Source organism: Drosophila hydei, unplaced genomic scaffold, assembly GCF_003285905.1.
Source record: "Drosophila hydei strain 15085-1641.00,03,60 unplaced genomic scaffold, DhydRS2 tig00008119-arrow-pilon, whole genome shotgun sequence".
Classification (NCBI taxonomy): Eukaryota; Metazoa; Arthropoda; class Insecta; order Diptera; family Drosophilidae; genus Drosophila; species Drosophila hydei.
Window position 1 is genome coordinate 2,195,350 of NW_022045830.1, and position 16,617 is coordinate 2,211,966.

At 40.2% G+C, this 16,617-nt stretch overlaps 2 protein-coding genes across 2 annotated transcripts; one reads left to right on the top strand and one right to left on the bottom strand.

Annotated features, from left to right (window-relative positions):
* Positions 1 to 2,672: 2,672 nt before the first annotated feature.
* LOC111594433 (zinc finger protein 841) lies at positions 2,673 to 5,812 on the top strand (the record flags this gene model as incomplete). Its single annotated transcript, XM_030224793.1, is given in 5 exon segments — positions 2,673 to 3,713; positions 3,777 to 4,094; positions 5,026 to 5,267; positions 5,323 to 5,413; positions 5,609 to 5,812. Coding segments are annotated over 5 exon segments (1,896 nt in total), but the record flags the coding sequence as incomplete, so codon positions are not given.
* A 1,311-nt stretch (positions 5,813 to 7,123) lies between these two features.
* LOC111594545 (alkaline phosphatase) lies at positions 7,124 to 8,691 on the bottom strand. Its single transcript, XM_023307897.2, has 2 exons — positions 7,341 to 8,691; positions 7,124 to 7,285 (listed from the first exon to the last, which is right to left on the bottom strand). The coding sequence occupies exons 1-2, from the start codon at positions 8,680 to 8,682 to the stop codon at positions 7,173 to 7,175; spliced, it is 1,455 nt and encodes a 484-aa protein (XP_023163665.2). The 5' UTR covers positions 8,683 to 8,691; the 3' UTR covers positions 7,124 to 7,172.
* Positions 8,692 to 16,617: the final 7,926 nt, after the last annotated feature.

Here is a 16,617-nt window from a genome sequence, read left to right on the forward strand (position 1 = left end):
TTTGCCAGAAGAGAAGTTAAAGTAGCAATGAGCGAGGGGGAAAAGTAGGCGTGTAGGGTAGGTCATCTATCAACTATATCCAGAATCAACTCGAGTCTGTATTTCTTGCTGTTTAATAATTAATAATTTAAAAACTATTTGAATATTTCACATGTCTCATACAGGATATCTGCTAGTCGTACTTAGCCAACTTGATTGCTTTAGCTTGCTATTTTTTTCAGGCAACGCGACCTCTTAATTTGGTTATGAGCTGACACAAAATGTTCATAATTACATTCCTGTTCATTAGACGTCCTTGTTTTCGAGCAGCAGAGAACTGCGTTTAATTAGGTTTTGTTGATTTTTCCATTTGCCTGTCAAATTTAAAGCAGCTTTAAAGGACAGCGGGACTGACGCCATTTTGGAATTGCATTGCCCACATGCGCAGGAAGTGGCATTAAAAAGACAACAACAAAAAGGCATAACAAAATCATAAAAAACGAGACCCACCAAAATAATCCTTTGGCTCTTAAAATGTCTGCACAAGCCTGACGGTCAGAGTAAGGAAAATGTGGGCAACAACAAAATCCAGTTTCCGCCTGGGACAGTAGCTGCTGCTGCTGCTGCTACTGCTGCTTCTCCACATTCAATGCTGTCCTCTCCTAGCCTCCCCATGCCAGACGTTCGAAACTCCAATGCATTGCATTGAAATTCTTCATTTGCAATTCAATGAAATTCCGTTCATGCTGTGCGACAAATCCTTTGGCTGTTAGTGGGCGTGGCCGCTGTGCGCATTGTCCAATGAGCGCTGCGGCGCAACAGATGCCCAGCGGCTGTGGCGCCCTCTGGCGTGCACAATAAAACCCAAACGCAAATGCAAATATTCGCATTGCTCTCGCAGCTGGTGCGTGGGGGCGTGGCGGCGCATGCGCATCTCTGCGCAATCGGGTAGAGCAAGTGCGGGCCGAGGTGGTTGGAACAGTCCCGTTATGCGCTGCGAGCGAATCCAATGCCAGCTTGCGGGCATTCCATAGCTGTGTGCGAGCGAGAGAGGCTCAAGATGGGCATATTGCAGCTGGCTGCTGGCAGGGTGTTCAGCTGTGTGGGTGGGTGGTTGGTTGGGTGGTGCGATGTTTCCTTCGCTTGTTCTGGCTTGCGTGGGCTTTCATTGGCTTCGCGACGCAAACCCAATTTTCGTCGCTGGCATTGCGACAGGTGAGCCAACAAGGCACTCACATATCCTCGCAGCGCAAACGAAGCTTCAGTTGAGCTCGACGGGTGCGACGAGCAGGTTGCGTGCAACGGTAAATTTCAATCCGTGTGCAATTTCCAAGTGCAGATTTCCATATAATATATATGCTATATATATATAGTATATATATATATAAGTGCGAGCAGTGTTTCTTTGAAAGTAATTAAATGTTAATTCGAAATAAATTAACTTTAGGTGTGACAAAAATAAATAAAAATAAAATTATAATTATACAAATTTAAAAAAAAAAACAGTTTTGCTAAGTATATATATTATTTTCTAATAAGAAACATCAAAACTTTAATTGAAATATTAAAAAGTTTGTTGGAATTATTATTATATTTAATGAATAAATTTCTAATTTTTTTAAAAGTTTTCTGCGTTAGTTAGAGTTAGTTTTTGAAGAGAATTTCTTGAACTTGTGACATTTAAAGACTACAAAGAACTTTAAAATATAATAAAAAAACGTGTTCAAGAATTGTGTGTAACAATTTAATCAGTGATTCGGTGCAAATTAAGGCAGGCGCTGGGAGATTCTTGGCATGAATTTTCAATATTCTTGAACTCAGGTTTCCATCAAGTTCATTTGGCTTAAACTTGGTACAAAGTCAAAAATTAAATAAGCAATCTTCATTTTATTATTCTAATAGATTAATCAAAGGTTTGAAAGCGCCTTTTATAAACGCTTATAATTTTTTTTTTCGAATTTTTGAGATTTTTTAAAGCTTTTCAGCTTAAACTGGATGTTTTATTGTAATTTTCCATACATATATTTTATGAGAAATTTAAACGTGTTGTTTGTTATTTTTATAACACTTAAAAGGACCAATCCTGGTTCCTAATAGGCTTTTAGTCTGAAGTACTCATCGTCTAAGACTTTTACCTTTTTCAAAAAATGACATAAAAAATGTCTTGAAATATTTTCTAAATATATTGCAAAATTCAAAAAAAAAAGTTAGTGTATATTGTTTACTTTTCTGGAATAAAAGTAAACTAAAATGATTAAAAAAAAAATATTAAAAAATATTTACTCAATAATTATATTTATATGAAAAAGTCTAAAAAAATATGTTAAAAAATATTTATTGTTTACTTTTCGAGAAAGAATACAAAAGTAAAAAATAAATATACTTGTAGGTTTATAGTTATTAGAAATTTATTATTTTAGAAATTAAAAAAAAAGAATAGCAAATGTTTTATTTTTGAAAAACATAATTTAGAAAATTTAGAAAGGGATTTGTAGATTGCTGTAAATTATTTATGAAAAAAAATAATTATTATTTAAATTTACAGCTAAATGATATAAATTAAAATAAAATATAATAAATTCAAATCTAAATATAAAACAAAAATAAATAAATTAAATATTAATAAATATTAATTGAAATTCAAGTCAAGAAAGGAAAGAATATAAAGCAAAAGCTGAGACAAGTGTGAAAACATGTTGAACATGAACCAATTGAGCCAGACGTCGCTGGTGCCACACCCACAAGTCCATTACGCCGACTGCCGCCCATTGCCGGCAATCAACGAGACATTTGCGCAATTTAGTCAGCATAGCAGGTCGGCTATATCGCTATCGCTGCTCTCCCCATTGGATCTGTCGCTGCGCGCTGCGACGAATATGGTGCCAATTACGCCGCCATCGACGCCCTCGCCGCCTCGCAAGCGTCAAAGATTAATGTCCGAGGAGAATTACCTGTGGCGGCCACATGCGGCGCTCGTGATGCAGCCACCAGCAACAGCAACAGCAACAGCAACAGCGACAGCAGCGGCAGCAGCAGCAGCAGCTGCCACAAGCTACTTCCATCATCAGCAACAGCATCAACTGGGTGGCTATGGCTTTGAGGGTGCGGCGTATGATAAAAGTAATTTTCACGGCAAAAGTAACTTTGCGCAAATTCCGGCAAGTCAATCGAGCGTGACTAGGACGGCAGCCAGCAGCAGCAGCAGCTGCCAGGAGGATGAGACAATTGTGTTGACCGAGGACGAGGACGAAACAGTTGTCAGTTCCCATGACTACAATGACTATGCCACGGACACCGAGGCCGATGCTGATGGCGACGGCGATGGCGATGCCGAAGCCGATGAGGAGGATACAATACAAGTTCACGACGTTGATGACACAGAGGAGCAGCAGCATGAGGAAGACGACGATGAGGAGGTATTTGTGGACATACTGGGCGATGATGATGATGATGATGATAATGCGGAGTTGATGCCGCAACAGCGCAAGCAGGCGCTCAAAAGGAATGAACTGATCTATGAGGATGAGGAGCTGCACAATCAGGCCATCAACGGTCTGGACAAACTCTTCAGGCGGGACTTTGCCCAATCGGCCAAGGAGTGTCTCGAGCTGGAGGCAGAGGCCGCAGCCGCTGCCATTGAAGAGCAGCCGGAAAAAGTCTACATGGACTTGAGTGAAACCACTAATCCAACCCACGACCAAGGACAAGCACCAACACAGACACAGCAACAGGCACAGCCGCAGCCGCAGCCACAGCCACAGCCTGAGGCACATTCTTCGCTGTTGCGCAAACACAAGCCGGAACGTAGACGCACCAAGTTGCGCAAACACGCAGCAAACGTTGACGAGGAGACTATCAGTCCCGTATCCGGCACCATAATACGCAAACTGCGTGACGATGAGGAGCTGGTGGTGCGTAAAGGCGACATTGATCCCGCTTTCAATGTGGTCGAAATCACCGAGGAGGCCAAAGCCATCTTGGCCAGCATCGAGAACAAAATTGGCGACTATCTCTGCCAGCTCTGTCGCACCGTCTACGACGACGCCTTCATGCTCGCCCAGCATCGCTGTCCACGCATCGTTCACATCGAATACAAGTGCTCCGAGTGCGAAAAGGTAATGTCTGAATAACCTTTAGTAATAGAAACTTTCTTAGACTTGAGCTTTCGCTTGGTCTTAACAAATATTGAAGGTTAAGAAACTTTAATATGATTATCTGTAGCTTTAGAGGGGGTAAGTAGAGCTTTAAGTATAGCAACTTTGAGTTTTGAGAAAAGTTTTTTGAGCTAAAGCAATAGCCTGCTTATACTTAAGCAAGAAAAGTTTAAGTTTAAGTCTTAGAACTTGCAAGCTTTGATCTTTTCATGACAATTCTTGAGTTAAAGAAGTAGAAGCTTTTTAAGGTTCACTTGAAAAAAGTTAAAATCAAAGCTGCTTAATATAATAAATAGCTTTGATTTTCAACAGCTTAAATTAAAATGGCTTTACAGCTAGATTCTCAAAATGCTGCGTGCTTCAAGTAAGACTTCATTCAAGCTGAAAAGTAAAAGCTAGTATTAATTCAGCAACTTTGAGCTTTCTATCAGATTTATCGCATTGCAGCAAAAGCTTTCTAAAATGCATTCTTAGAAATTCTGCAAGTTGAGTATTATATAAAGCTGCTTTGAGCTGTTACTAAGATATCCTATGCGTATAGTTCCGCCCTACGAAAGCTGGTTAAAGTTTGTTTTTAAATTACATTAAAAAAAAGTCTTAAGCTTTAATTTGTCTTGATAGAATTTGTAAAAATTTGCATATTCAGAAGCCTTAGCCTTAGCAGCTTAAGCTACTTAACCCGTGGTCAAGCCAGCGTGATACTATTTTCGATAACTATATTCCAGCAGCTGTTCAAGTGATCGATAGCAATTAACTGTTTATAAATTCAAAGAAACTTGCCATTTATTTAACAATTATTAGTAGAGGCAGTAAGTCCTCTCTCAGCACAAAGCTCGAGCTGCAACAATTATCTCTGGCAACTTTCAGCTAATAGAAACCGTTGCATTTGCAGGTTTTCAACTGTCCGGCGAACTTGGCTTCGCATCGCCGCTGGCACAAGCCCAAGTCGGAGATGCAGTCCGGCAAGAAGCGTGCAGCGATTGGTGCCAGCGACGGCACCAACAGCAGCAGCAACAGCAGCAGCAACGGCAGCGGCGCCGCAGAAGCTGGCCACAAGGCTGGAGGTGGATGCGATGTGGTGGATGTCGGCGATGGCATTTATCCATGTCCACAATGTGGCAAAACCTTTCGCCGGTAAGCAGGTAAATGAGACTTATTGATTTCTAGACTAAAGCCACGCACCTTGCAGCTATGCCTATCTGAAGAAGCATCAGGCCTCGCATCAGATGCTGGATAATCTGAAGAGCATGGAGTTCTTTCAGCAGCAGCAACACCAACAACAGCAACAGCAACATCAGCAGCACCAGCAGCAGCAGCAGCAGCAGCAACAGCAACAACAGCAGCAACAGTTGCCAGCGCAGAGCTATGTGTTGCCACGCCCACCGCCACACTGCAGCGGCCTATATCCCACTGTGACGGGCACGCCCAAGAGCTATGGCAACCCGACGCCACGCTTTGGTGGCTTCCCCTTTCAGCCACGTTTCTACTCGCTGGGCGAGCTCTATCTGAGCCAGCAGCTGGAGCGCTCCTCGGCCTTCCAGTACGTCCATGCGAATCACTTGCGGCAGCTGTCGAATGTGGCACACAACATGCTGCCGCCGCTGCCCGTCAAATGACCCAGCTCTCACGTGCTGCGCCCGGTGCCGCGCATTGCTGCCACAGCGACAACAACAGCGACGGCAGCAGCAGCGGCCACTGTCAATCGGCAATTGGAGCTGCCAGCAACAGTTGCCGCTGCCACGCCCCCATTCAATTGGATGCTGCCCCCGGAGCCCACTGGCAATGTTGTTGTTTAATTTCAGATTCAATTTATAGCATTATAGAAATAAAACGTTTACTAGTTAAAGTTTCAAATATCCATCAAATATTATCAAAAAGAAAAAGCTGAAAGAAAAGTTTCATTTCAAGGGAGTTGCGGGCTAGGGTAAATTAATAATATTATTATATAATATAATATATAATAATAATAATAGTATTTAAATTTATTTAAAATTTAAGTTTCTTCTAGAGTTGAACTGGTAACGACTGCACAATACTCGCTCACAAAGCAATGAAAGCTTTTTTTGAGCATAAGAAAGAAAACATAATAAACAAAAAAAATAAATGAAATATAAAATATAAAAAAATAATTTAATAAAAGCATTTTAAATAAATAACTATAGCAAGAGCTTTTTAAATTTTTTAATAATTTATTTTGATTTAAAATGTCAATCTTAAACTGAAATATATATAGATTTTATATATATATAGACTATATATATAAACATCATAGTCCCAATTAGCCTTCACAATTCTAATCAAAAATATAGTAGAATAATACGCATATGCATTTTACACAAAACCAATATACCCTTTAGACATCTTAAGCGAGCAGCTGATTAACAGTTAGATTAGCTAAACGACTAAATAGTTAGAACAACTGAAAGGGGTAATCGTAGTACGAATTTGAGAGTAGTGAATGAATATAGTATATATATATATATATAATATATATATATATATATTATATATCTAAGCATCTGATAGTTTCTAATAATTTAAAACACAAAAGTATTATTAAAGAACAAAGCAATAAACTCTTAAACTCCCGCCGAGGTTTCTACTTTATTGACATAAAATAAAGATACTACGCAGTCGCAGTCAGTTCTAAAAAATGAATGAGAAATAAAAATAATATCAACAACTTAATTAACTGCTAATCACTTCTCTATATACCACTCTATATAAATACACATATAACCTGCCCGAAACTGTAGGGAAGATGTAGGGAAAACATTTGTGCTCTATGCTCACATTAACGCAGCGAGAAACTGTGGCTGAAGACACAAGTTATTAGATAAGAGAGGGAGATAAGTGCATTGCTCTTGAGAGCGACGATCACTTCAGCATAGATCGCTGTAGACTTACACAGCCTTCTCCTTGATAGTTCATGTCATTCATATTTAGCGAGTATAAAAACAAACATTTATTTAGTTGATTGGCAAACTTGAACGAGTATTAAGCAGCTGCTTAAGCCTTACTTATTTATTGCTTACAATTTCACTTATCTTCTATAAGCTGCCTGCCAAATACATCAATGCCCAGAGCATAGGACAATGCCTGGGCCAAATAGGTTTCGTCGTGCACGCCATAGAAGAGCAACGATTTGGGCCCTGCACATAGAGAAGAGTTAGGCAAATTGATACGCCCTGTGCACGCTTGACTCACCCTGTGCAAAGAGCAAACTCTCCGATGGCATCTGCTGCAGTCTGCGCTGCAGCTCCAACTCTGGCTCCTGGAAGAGCTCGTCCAGCGTGCTCACCAGCTGCGTCTCCTCGCTCACATCTCGACTGGCGCTGAGGTAGTTGCCATTGGTCAGCAGCACCAAGGTGAGCAGCTCCTTGTGGCCCAACAAGTCCGTGAGTGTTGCATTGAGCAACTGCAGCTGCTCACTGGCCAACATGGGCTGTTTGACATGATGCTCCACGACCAGCAGATGGCCAACGCCTGGTCGCTGCAGCACCTGCAACGTTTTATTCAGCATCAGCTGCAGCGTGGGTGCCTGGGCGCTGCCACTCAAATCTCCATTGGCCAGCACGCCCAGCAGGTAGTCCACGCTGCTGCCATTGATGGAGCTCAGCTCATGGGCCTGCTGCAGCAGCTCGAAACGCTTGCTGGGCTTGAGCTTCAGCTTCTGATTTTGCCAGTCGCGCAAGAGATTGCGTCCAGCTCTGGCGCGGCACAGCGACTCATCCACTGGATCCCACTCGAAGCTGGGCACCTTGGCATTGAAGAGCTGTCGTCCGCCGCCGAGCAGCACATTCAGAGATTGCCCTGTTGCGCTTGAGATGAGCTGTTGGGCCACATCCTGGCAGCCCGCCTCGATGGCACCCACTGGCATCAAGCCGTCGCACTCCCAGCTGCTGGATGTCACCTGCGCATAGAGCGCAGCGCCCAAGGCGCCTGTCAAACGTTGATTGGTCACAAAACCCGTACGAAAACCCGCGAGCTGCGCCTGCTGTAGCACGCTAAACAACTCCGATTCGTTGCTGCTGCTGCTGCAGTTGCTCCGCAGTCGCTGCACAGCAGCCAGAGGCACGCCCGACCAGAGTGCGCGAAAGGCAGCCGCCGCATCACAGGGCGAGCTGTAGCTGCAGCTGTTCTTCAACCTGGCTGCGTGCGGAAACCGATCCCAGATGTAGTTGGCGTGGGAGCTGATATCGGCGGTAGTGAAGCGAGCTGCAGCCAGAGCGGGTGCATCGATGCCATGAACCATCAGCAGCAGCACCTGCCTGGGCTGTCGCTGCTTCGAGTGCACGCGCATGGCACGCTTCAGCTCCTCGATGCCCTTGTCGTACCAGAGCTTCTGCTCGATGGCCACCCAATCCTTCCAGTAGTCCACGTCGGCCACATTGGCCACCGCGTGCTCCACCTCGAAGCGAAGGGTAAATCCAATGCACAGCAGTGACACCAGCAGCGCCAACAACACAGCTCCGGCCACGATGAACAACTGCGTCGACTTGAAACGCAGCTGCAGGCAGAAACTTTTCATACGCTGCGACTTGGTCATATCGCGGCATGGCCCAAGATTCGACTGGCTGCGTCGAGGCTCTCCATTGCGCTTTATCTCTCTGTCTATCTTCGAGTTTCAGATAACATTCGTTTAGCCTATTTGAAGCTTTTATGCCCCGCAATCTGCATTTACGGCTCTAATTAGATGGAAAAGGTATGAATAATTCACACATTAATTGACACACAAACAATAACGCAGAGTACACTGAGAGAAATGCAAAAGAACTTCATTTCAGAGATAGAAAATAGTGTCAGATGCCTGATTGTTAGTTCAGGCTTGAGGTCAATCAGCTAGTCATTTACTCAAACAGTCAATCAATCACTTCGACAGTCAAGCAATCAATCAGTCTGTCTGTTATTCAATTAGCCAGTCAGTCAGTCAATCAGTTAAAGACCCATTAGTATTTCAATCAATCAATCAGCCGCTCAAGTTGCGAGTCAATTATTTGGTAGTATCAATCAGCCAATCAATCATCTGTTCATCTATAACTCTGTTAGTCAATCAATGATCTGTTTTTCTATCAATCACTCAGTTAAACAATCAAGCAGTATATCAGTCAGTCAATAAGTCCAGTCAATCAGTTATTCAGTTAGTTAGTTAAGAAGTCAGTCATTCAATCTGTCCATTAATCAGTCAGCAAATACTTAATTGGTCTGTCAATCTGCTAGTAAATCAATTAATCTAATTATTAATCTATCAATCTATCAGACAGTCTACCAGCCAGTCAGTCAGTCAATAAATCAAAAACTGTCAATCAAGGAGTCAGTCAACGACTCAGTCAATCAGTCCATCAATCTGTCAGTCAATGACTCATTCCATTTTTCTTTATATAAGGCAATGAGTCAAATACTATCAATCAGTCAATAATTAACTCAGTCAATCAGTCCATCAATCAGTCAGTCAATAACTCACTCCATTAGGCAATATATCGGTCAGTCAAGGCTATCAAATACTGTGAATCAGTCAGTCAACAAGTCAGTCAATCACTTGGTCAATCACTGTCAACCACAGTCAGGCGAATGTGTGGCTCCCTTAAGTGGTTTATCCACTTTTAATGAGTCCATGATTTAAGTAAATCAAATGATTGATGGACTGATTAATGAATAGCTCTAACTTTAGCTAACAATTTGCAGAATAGAATCCATGCACTACAAAGACATACAAAATCTAGTTTCACTTGTTGCTAGGAACTTCGCTCAGTGTATTTGTGCAGTTATTGAAATTCCAATTGGAGTTTTAGGTAAACCCTTTGCATGGGTCAACGACGCGACGTCTCTGTTTCGGTAATTAAATGTTGCACACATTCTCTGCCATTGTTTGTGGGACGCCGCAACTGTTTTATTGCGTAGGCGTGGCACACACACACACACAGAGACAGACAGACAAAGACACCAACACACACGCACAGCTAATTGTTATTTGAATATTGCAAAACCTTTGACCAACTATTCGCTTATGAATTTTCAATTAAACGCATCGAACGGCGTTTCGCATTCGCCACATTTGTCATGTTATGCGAACTGCGAATGCAAATGCAAAATTATTGTCGCAATTACAAGTTGTTAACCTGCTGTCACGCCCCATTGCCCCTAAGCGGCTAACCCTAGTTACCCCAGCTACACTGAGCCAAACCTAAAACTGAGAGTTTCCCACACAAATTAAATGCAAAAATAAACTTTGACTACAGTTTCTTAAGCTGAGACTAATAAACTTATGAAAAAATAATACATAATACTCCCTGAAAGAGAGTAGGCTTCTGGACTCTCTTTCCACACTTAACCCAAAAAATACTAAGCAAACTTAGCAACAGCGTCTCAAACTGCATTTGGCCAACATGTCTCACCTTAAGCCTATGAGCAACAAAACAAAAATAAAATATAAGCCAAAATTTCAAATATAAAACCAAAATTTGTAGCTGGAAAATTTAAGCTTGAAAATTACAAATCTACAGTTAGCTAAAGAAAATTTAGCTAGAAGCAAAAACTAATTCAAATACCAATGAAAATACAACAAAACAATAAAAATAAAAAATTAAAATAAAAAATAAAATTTCAGTTGTTTCAGTTTTGCTCAACTTAAAAAACTAATTAAAATTTATTTAAAAATAAAATCATAAAAAATTTAAAAATTATTAAAACTAAAGTTTATTAAATTAAATATTTTAAAAAGTGAAAAGATTTTCTAATTTATTTTATTTACCAAAATCTTATTACAATTTTTAATTTAATAAATTATTTAATAAATATTACTGTTATTCAAATATAATTATAATTTCTATATACTTAAGAACTTAGTTGTAAAAAATTAACTTTTTAGTTCAACATCTGCTTTTCGCCGAGTGTAGCTGGGTAGCCGTCATTTCGACGCTTTGAAGTTGCGTTGCATTGACATGTGGTCAGTTTTCCCTGTCACACATGCAACAGCAGCTGCCACTTGCCACTTGCTACTATGCTTTATCAATTTGTCATTTTATCTATTTGTCTGTTGGCTTTGACAGTTGGGCTCAGGACATCAAATACGCCCACACCGCATTCACAGACTATTCTGTCTAAATTATATCCGATGGCTATTTTCCAATCACGCTGTGAATTGTGCCCTACGCATTGCGTGCGGCCCACATTTAACTCCTATAGCCATTTTACCTTCTCACGCTACATAGCCGTAAGATTTACCTGCAAATAGTTTAGCTATCTTACTTAACATTCACATGGGACATAGGCCCTGTTAAGGCAAAAGCTTTAGCACGTACACCGTACGCATGCCTGGTTCGTGTATTAGCTAATGCTTTCACTGACGCCCTCTATTGGAGCTTTAATAAGTGCGCATAGCTTGCACGGGCGCCATGAATCTAAATTTGTATGCACATAGTTACATACACATCCATAGAATGTTTGAATTTGCACACACACATGCACACTGCATGTATGTGCATGCAGATGCAACTGTGCGTATATACTTGTTTATATAACTGTTGTGACGGCCGACTTCCTGTCAAGTGGAACATGGAAAGAGAGCGAAAACATGTCTGGAAGGACAGTGGCTCAGCGAATATTAAATCCTAAAATTAACTGCGAAATGGAACAAGTTTTAGTAATTTTTACATTTGTATTAAACTGAAATTGTTCTTAAATCAAGATAAACCATTTTAAATTTAAAGATACAGATATTTATATTGATAAGAGTATTTACATAAAATAAGATATATACATATATGAAGAATAGCTTGAGGTTTGAGCTGGATATGTATCCATATACATACATATGTATACATATCTGAAACGCAGACAAACAAAGACTTAGATAGAAAATTATCTAAAGAAAGATGAAGATACATTTATGACTGTAGACACACATAGATGCATAAGTATCTACGTGTACAGATAAACAAATAGATATGATTGGGCAGAAAGCTATAAATAAAGATACGAAAGTATCTACAAATGATATATACAAATGTATATAGATGTAGATATAGATATAGATACATATAGAGTTCAATAAAGACGCATGAGTAGCTATAGACAAATATGGAAAAAGATACTTATAAGGCTGTAGACAGATATAGATACATTTGTATCTATAGGTAAACATACCTTGAGATACGCGTGTATCTGCAAGCAGAGTATAATAAAGAATGTATCTTATCCGTAGAAACATAGATAAAGATACATGTGCATCTATAAGCCGATATACGAATGTATCTGGACATAGATATGTAGGCAGACACAGATAGAGATACATGTGCAGCTTTAGCTAAATCTAAATATAGATACAAATGTATCTATGGTTAGATGCATGCACATATTCCTGGTTGCAATTAGTGTCGAGTGGTTATCAAATTGCAGTCAATATGGAATTGGGCCGAGCTTTTTGACCATTCCGGGCTATGTGAACGGGGCTGTGCTGTGGGCATGTGGCGTGTGGTATGTGGCATGTGGCACGCAGCTGGTCCCGTCAAGTAATTGAAGGACGCGGCAGGAGCTTGAGGGACAGCCGCAGGAGCAGCAAAAGCAACAAAAACAGGTTATGCAGTTCAACAGCTGCTGACGCCCACGCAGCCAAAGTAACTGAAATGCCAAGGCGTAGGCGAAGCCAAAGCAACCAGGGAGAGAGAGAGAGAGAGAGAGAGTGAGATGGAGACTGAGACTGAGAGTAGGAGAAGTTTCGAGCTATGTGCAATTGGGCTCTGCTCTGCTCAGCTGAGCTCTGCTCTGCTCAGCTGAGCGCTGCTCAGCTCTGCTCTGGGCCGCAAGTTGACCTTGTCCTCTCTAACAGCGAAAATGCCAGAGACTTGCCCATTTTCCATGTTCCAATGCATTTCCAATTTTCACATTTCCATATGGCTGGACAGTGCTGGAAAATGAGCTCACGTTGAAGTCAATCAATCAATCAATCAATCAATCAATCAATCAATCGATCAATGGAAAAAGCAATCTTTTCTCAGTAAAAAAACGTTTTCCAATAGGCGCAACGTAATTTATTGCTGTTGACTACGTTTCGAAAGAGACAGAGAGAAAGAGAGAGAGAGAGGGAGATAAAGATCTATCTAAGAAACATTTCAATTTTAATGTAAGCAAAAGCAAATGCAAAGACATAGCTAAGAAGGGCTCATTAACAAAGAGAGAGTTAATCAAGCGCAAATTTTTTGGTATTAGTTCTAGTAAATCAATATGGGAACTAGTTCATTTTGCAAATGTAACGTTTCTCGCCGTCGGACTCACTTTTTTGCATAAGTTATTCATATGATTTTAAATCATCTTTTACTAGTTCATTTATTGTTGTTCAGTAGTTCATTTGAGGAGTCTTTGGTAGTTCATTGAACTTCCATCATTAAACTGCATGTTTTAACTATTTTGTCGTTCTTTTATGCTAACTAAAAGTTAATTTCGTAGTTCACTAGTTAATTTGAGCCCTATTTTGCTTCGTCGCTCATTTGAACCAAAGCTTTTATTCTGAGATAGGGCACAATATTTGTGTCTTTTCACTGTGCAGCTCATTTAGTTCACCTATGTTGCCTTTAGTGTAACATATGATACACTGGTTCATACCAGTGGTTCATACACTGGTTCATACCATATATTTATATATTTATAACAAATAGTAGATGTACTCGAAAGAAAGATAATAGCAATTTGCTATTAGAAAAAATAGTTCCTTTCCATATTAGACACACACACACTCACACAAACACAAGCTCGTACACATGTATACATAGAAATTTGACAGGCACTGTAATTTTCATGCCTGATTGCATACCAATCTCATTCGACAGTTTGAGAGCGATTGCATATAAAAAAAATATGGAAAATTCGTAAGATGACATAAGATGAGGTATATAAAAATACATATATGCAAATACATACATGCATACTTTTTACTCCATATATATATTCCATGTAATTCAATTGAACTTAATTGTAATTTTATAAATGTCGTTTCCATCGAATTCATGCAAAGCCTTTAGATTAGATAACAATTTAAAATGATTAGATAAGCCCGAAGTTGAATATAATTCTATGAGTTCAACTAAATTTAATCACACTTGATGTATATACAGTAGTCACTCAAATTAAGCAATTTACCCAAAATTGTTTAATAAAAAAATTTCTATAATTTTATTATTTCAATAATTTTGAATTTAAAAGTTTTTGCCATTAGCGTGACCACTGTACTTTTCGCATTAGCTTACTATCTATGATTTGGCAAGCACGAATCAAGATCATAAAAGAAAATAGAAAATTTGTGGCCATCGCAGGAACAAATCGAGTCAAGAAGTTGCGAGTTATTGATTATAAGTACAACTATGTACACATATAGACATATATGTACATGCATGCATATGTACATATATAAAGTAGTTTTCTCATCTGTTTTTATCTGTACGACTTACGGCCAAAGCAAATACAGTTGACAACTGACGACAGCAGCGAACCACTACACACCCTCTCTAGCGCACACTCACACAGCCATCGTATGCATCGTAAGTGTGTGTGTGCACTCTTATACTAATGCATTTTGATACTGGCCTTGAACGTGAGTTGCATTTCGTCGCAAGCAAAAAAAGCACTAAATCTGATGTGATAGAGACAGGCAGTGTGCGAGTGAGCACAAAGAAGATAGAGTGTGACAGCAGGGCATCGTAAGAAATTTGTACCAAAGCGAAAAGCTTAAAGTATATACAAACACACAACACATACATATAAACCAAAGGCAAAAGCAGAGAGAAAACTGCAAAAGTTGCTTGCCTGCATTTCTCTCTCGCTAGTGCGCTCACTCTCTTATTCTGATGTGCCAACGAAATTCAAAGCAGTCTCAAGGTTATTGCATACACACACACACACGCGTGTATTGGTACTTGCATATGTACATATGCATACATAAGCTTGTTCTCTCTTGCACTCAGCTGCGCAACGTCTAGCTGTGCGCTTTTTATTTGCAGTTTTTGTTTTATTTGTTGCCTGTTTTTTTTTTTTGGTAATTTTATAAGCTCAAAACTTTCCAATTGCACTGCCCATCTGGGCCGACATATTAAAAACATAAATTCTCAGCTTAATTTACCGATAACTAAGTTTTTCTTTTTCGCAGCTTGCATACGTATGCATCCCTTTAACAGCTGCTCTGTATAAAAATCGAACAGTTTTTATACGTTTACCATTTACAAGGGTTGGCTATGCTTATGTTGATGTTATAAAACGGTGCATTTATAAATAGACATTAGCTACTGGATAGTGTCCGTTTTTTTTTTTCAATTTGCAACTTGATTGGCCAATTTTGAGCTGATTTCATATGAATGACAACTACTGTAATTAGAGCGAAATTTCATTAATGTGTCGTTACGTCTAACGAAAGTGTAACGGCTTTGCTGCCTTTAAGCCATGTTACTGAACTTGCAACGCCCTCTGCAACTGCTGACGTTGTCAATTGACGTAAGTGACAGGAAACTGCAGTCCGTTAGCAATGGGTGGCGGGTGTGTATATACACCAGCCCACCTACACACTTACACAAACACCCACACAGTGGCATGTGAAATGGTAAAGTTGAGAGGGAACAAAACTCGATAAATTCCAAGTGCCAAGTGCGGCAAGGGTCGAATGAAATCGAAATTTTTATTCCATTATCCAGAGCGGCACACTACACACACAGATATGTATGTACATACATACGCACATATATAGGCGTACAAATGCAATACAAAAACATACAATATGTTTGCCGTTAGCTTTGGCAGCATTGCATAAATAGCGTCCTCCGCTTGCCATATGCGAAAGTGAAACATGAAAGGGAAATTTCTGGCACGAATTCCAAGTGTCGACTGCAGACAATAGGTCTCACTCGCCGCGGCATGTTTCGATGATTCATCGTGAGAGCGTAAATGAGCGGAGAGCAAATGAGAGTCCGCGTTTCAGTTTATAGTCATTTAAGGCACAAACACAAGCGCACAGTGGTGGCCCGCCCCCATGCTTCACAGCTGCAGCTGCAACGTAAAAGCTTTCGTATATTCAGGTTGTTGTTTGTGTTTGCCATTTCGCTTGCTCGCTTTTTGATGGTTTTCGCTGCGTTTCAATTTCAGTGCGCTTCGCGTTCCATTCCAACTGTTTCACACAACATACTTACATATGTATGTACACGAGTATATACAGACAACAGCACAATCCTTGTAGCATTTGTTTCAAGTTCACTGTCAAGGTCACCTACTCTTGACATGCGCTGCGACGGCAAAGGGCGATTTTGCAGCAACGGCAACAGCAGCCCACACTGCTTGCAAAATGTATGCAGCCAGCGGCCCCTCTCGCTGCACATCGAATGTTCCTCCGCTGCCCAAGTTACTATTTCATCACGTTCGCAATTGCGCTTGCTTTTATTTCACTTCAATTTCAACGAATACACAATTTATAATAGATATGAGAATAGTCAATATGGACTTACTGTAT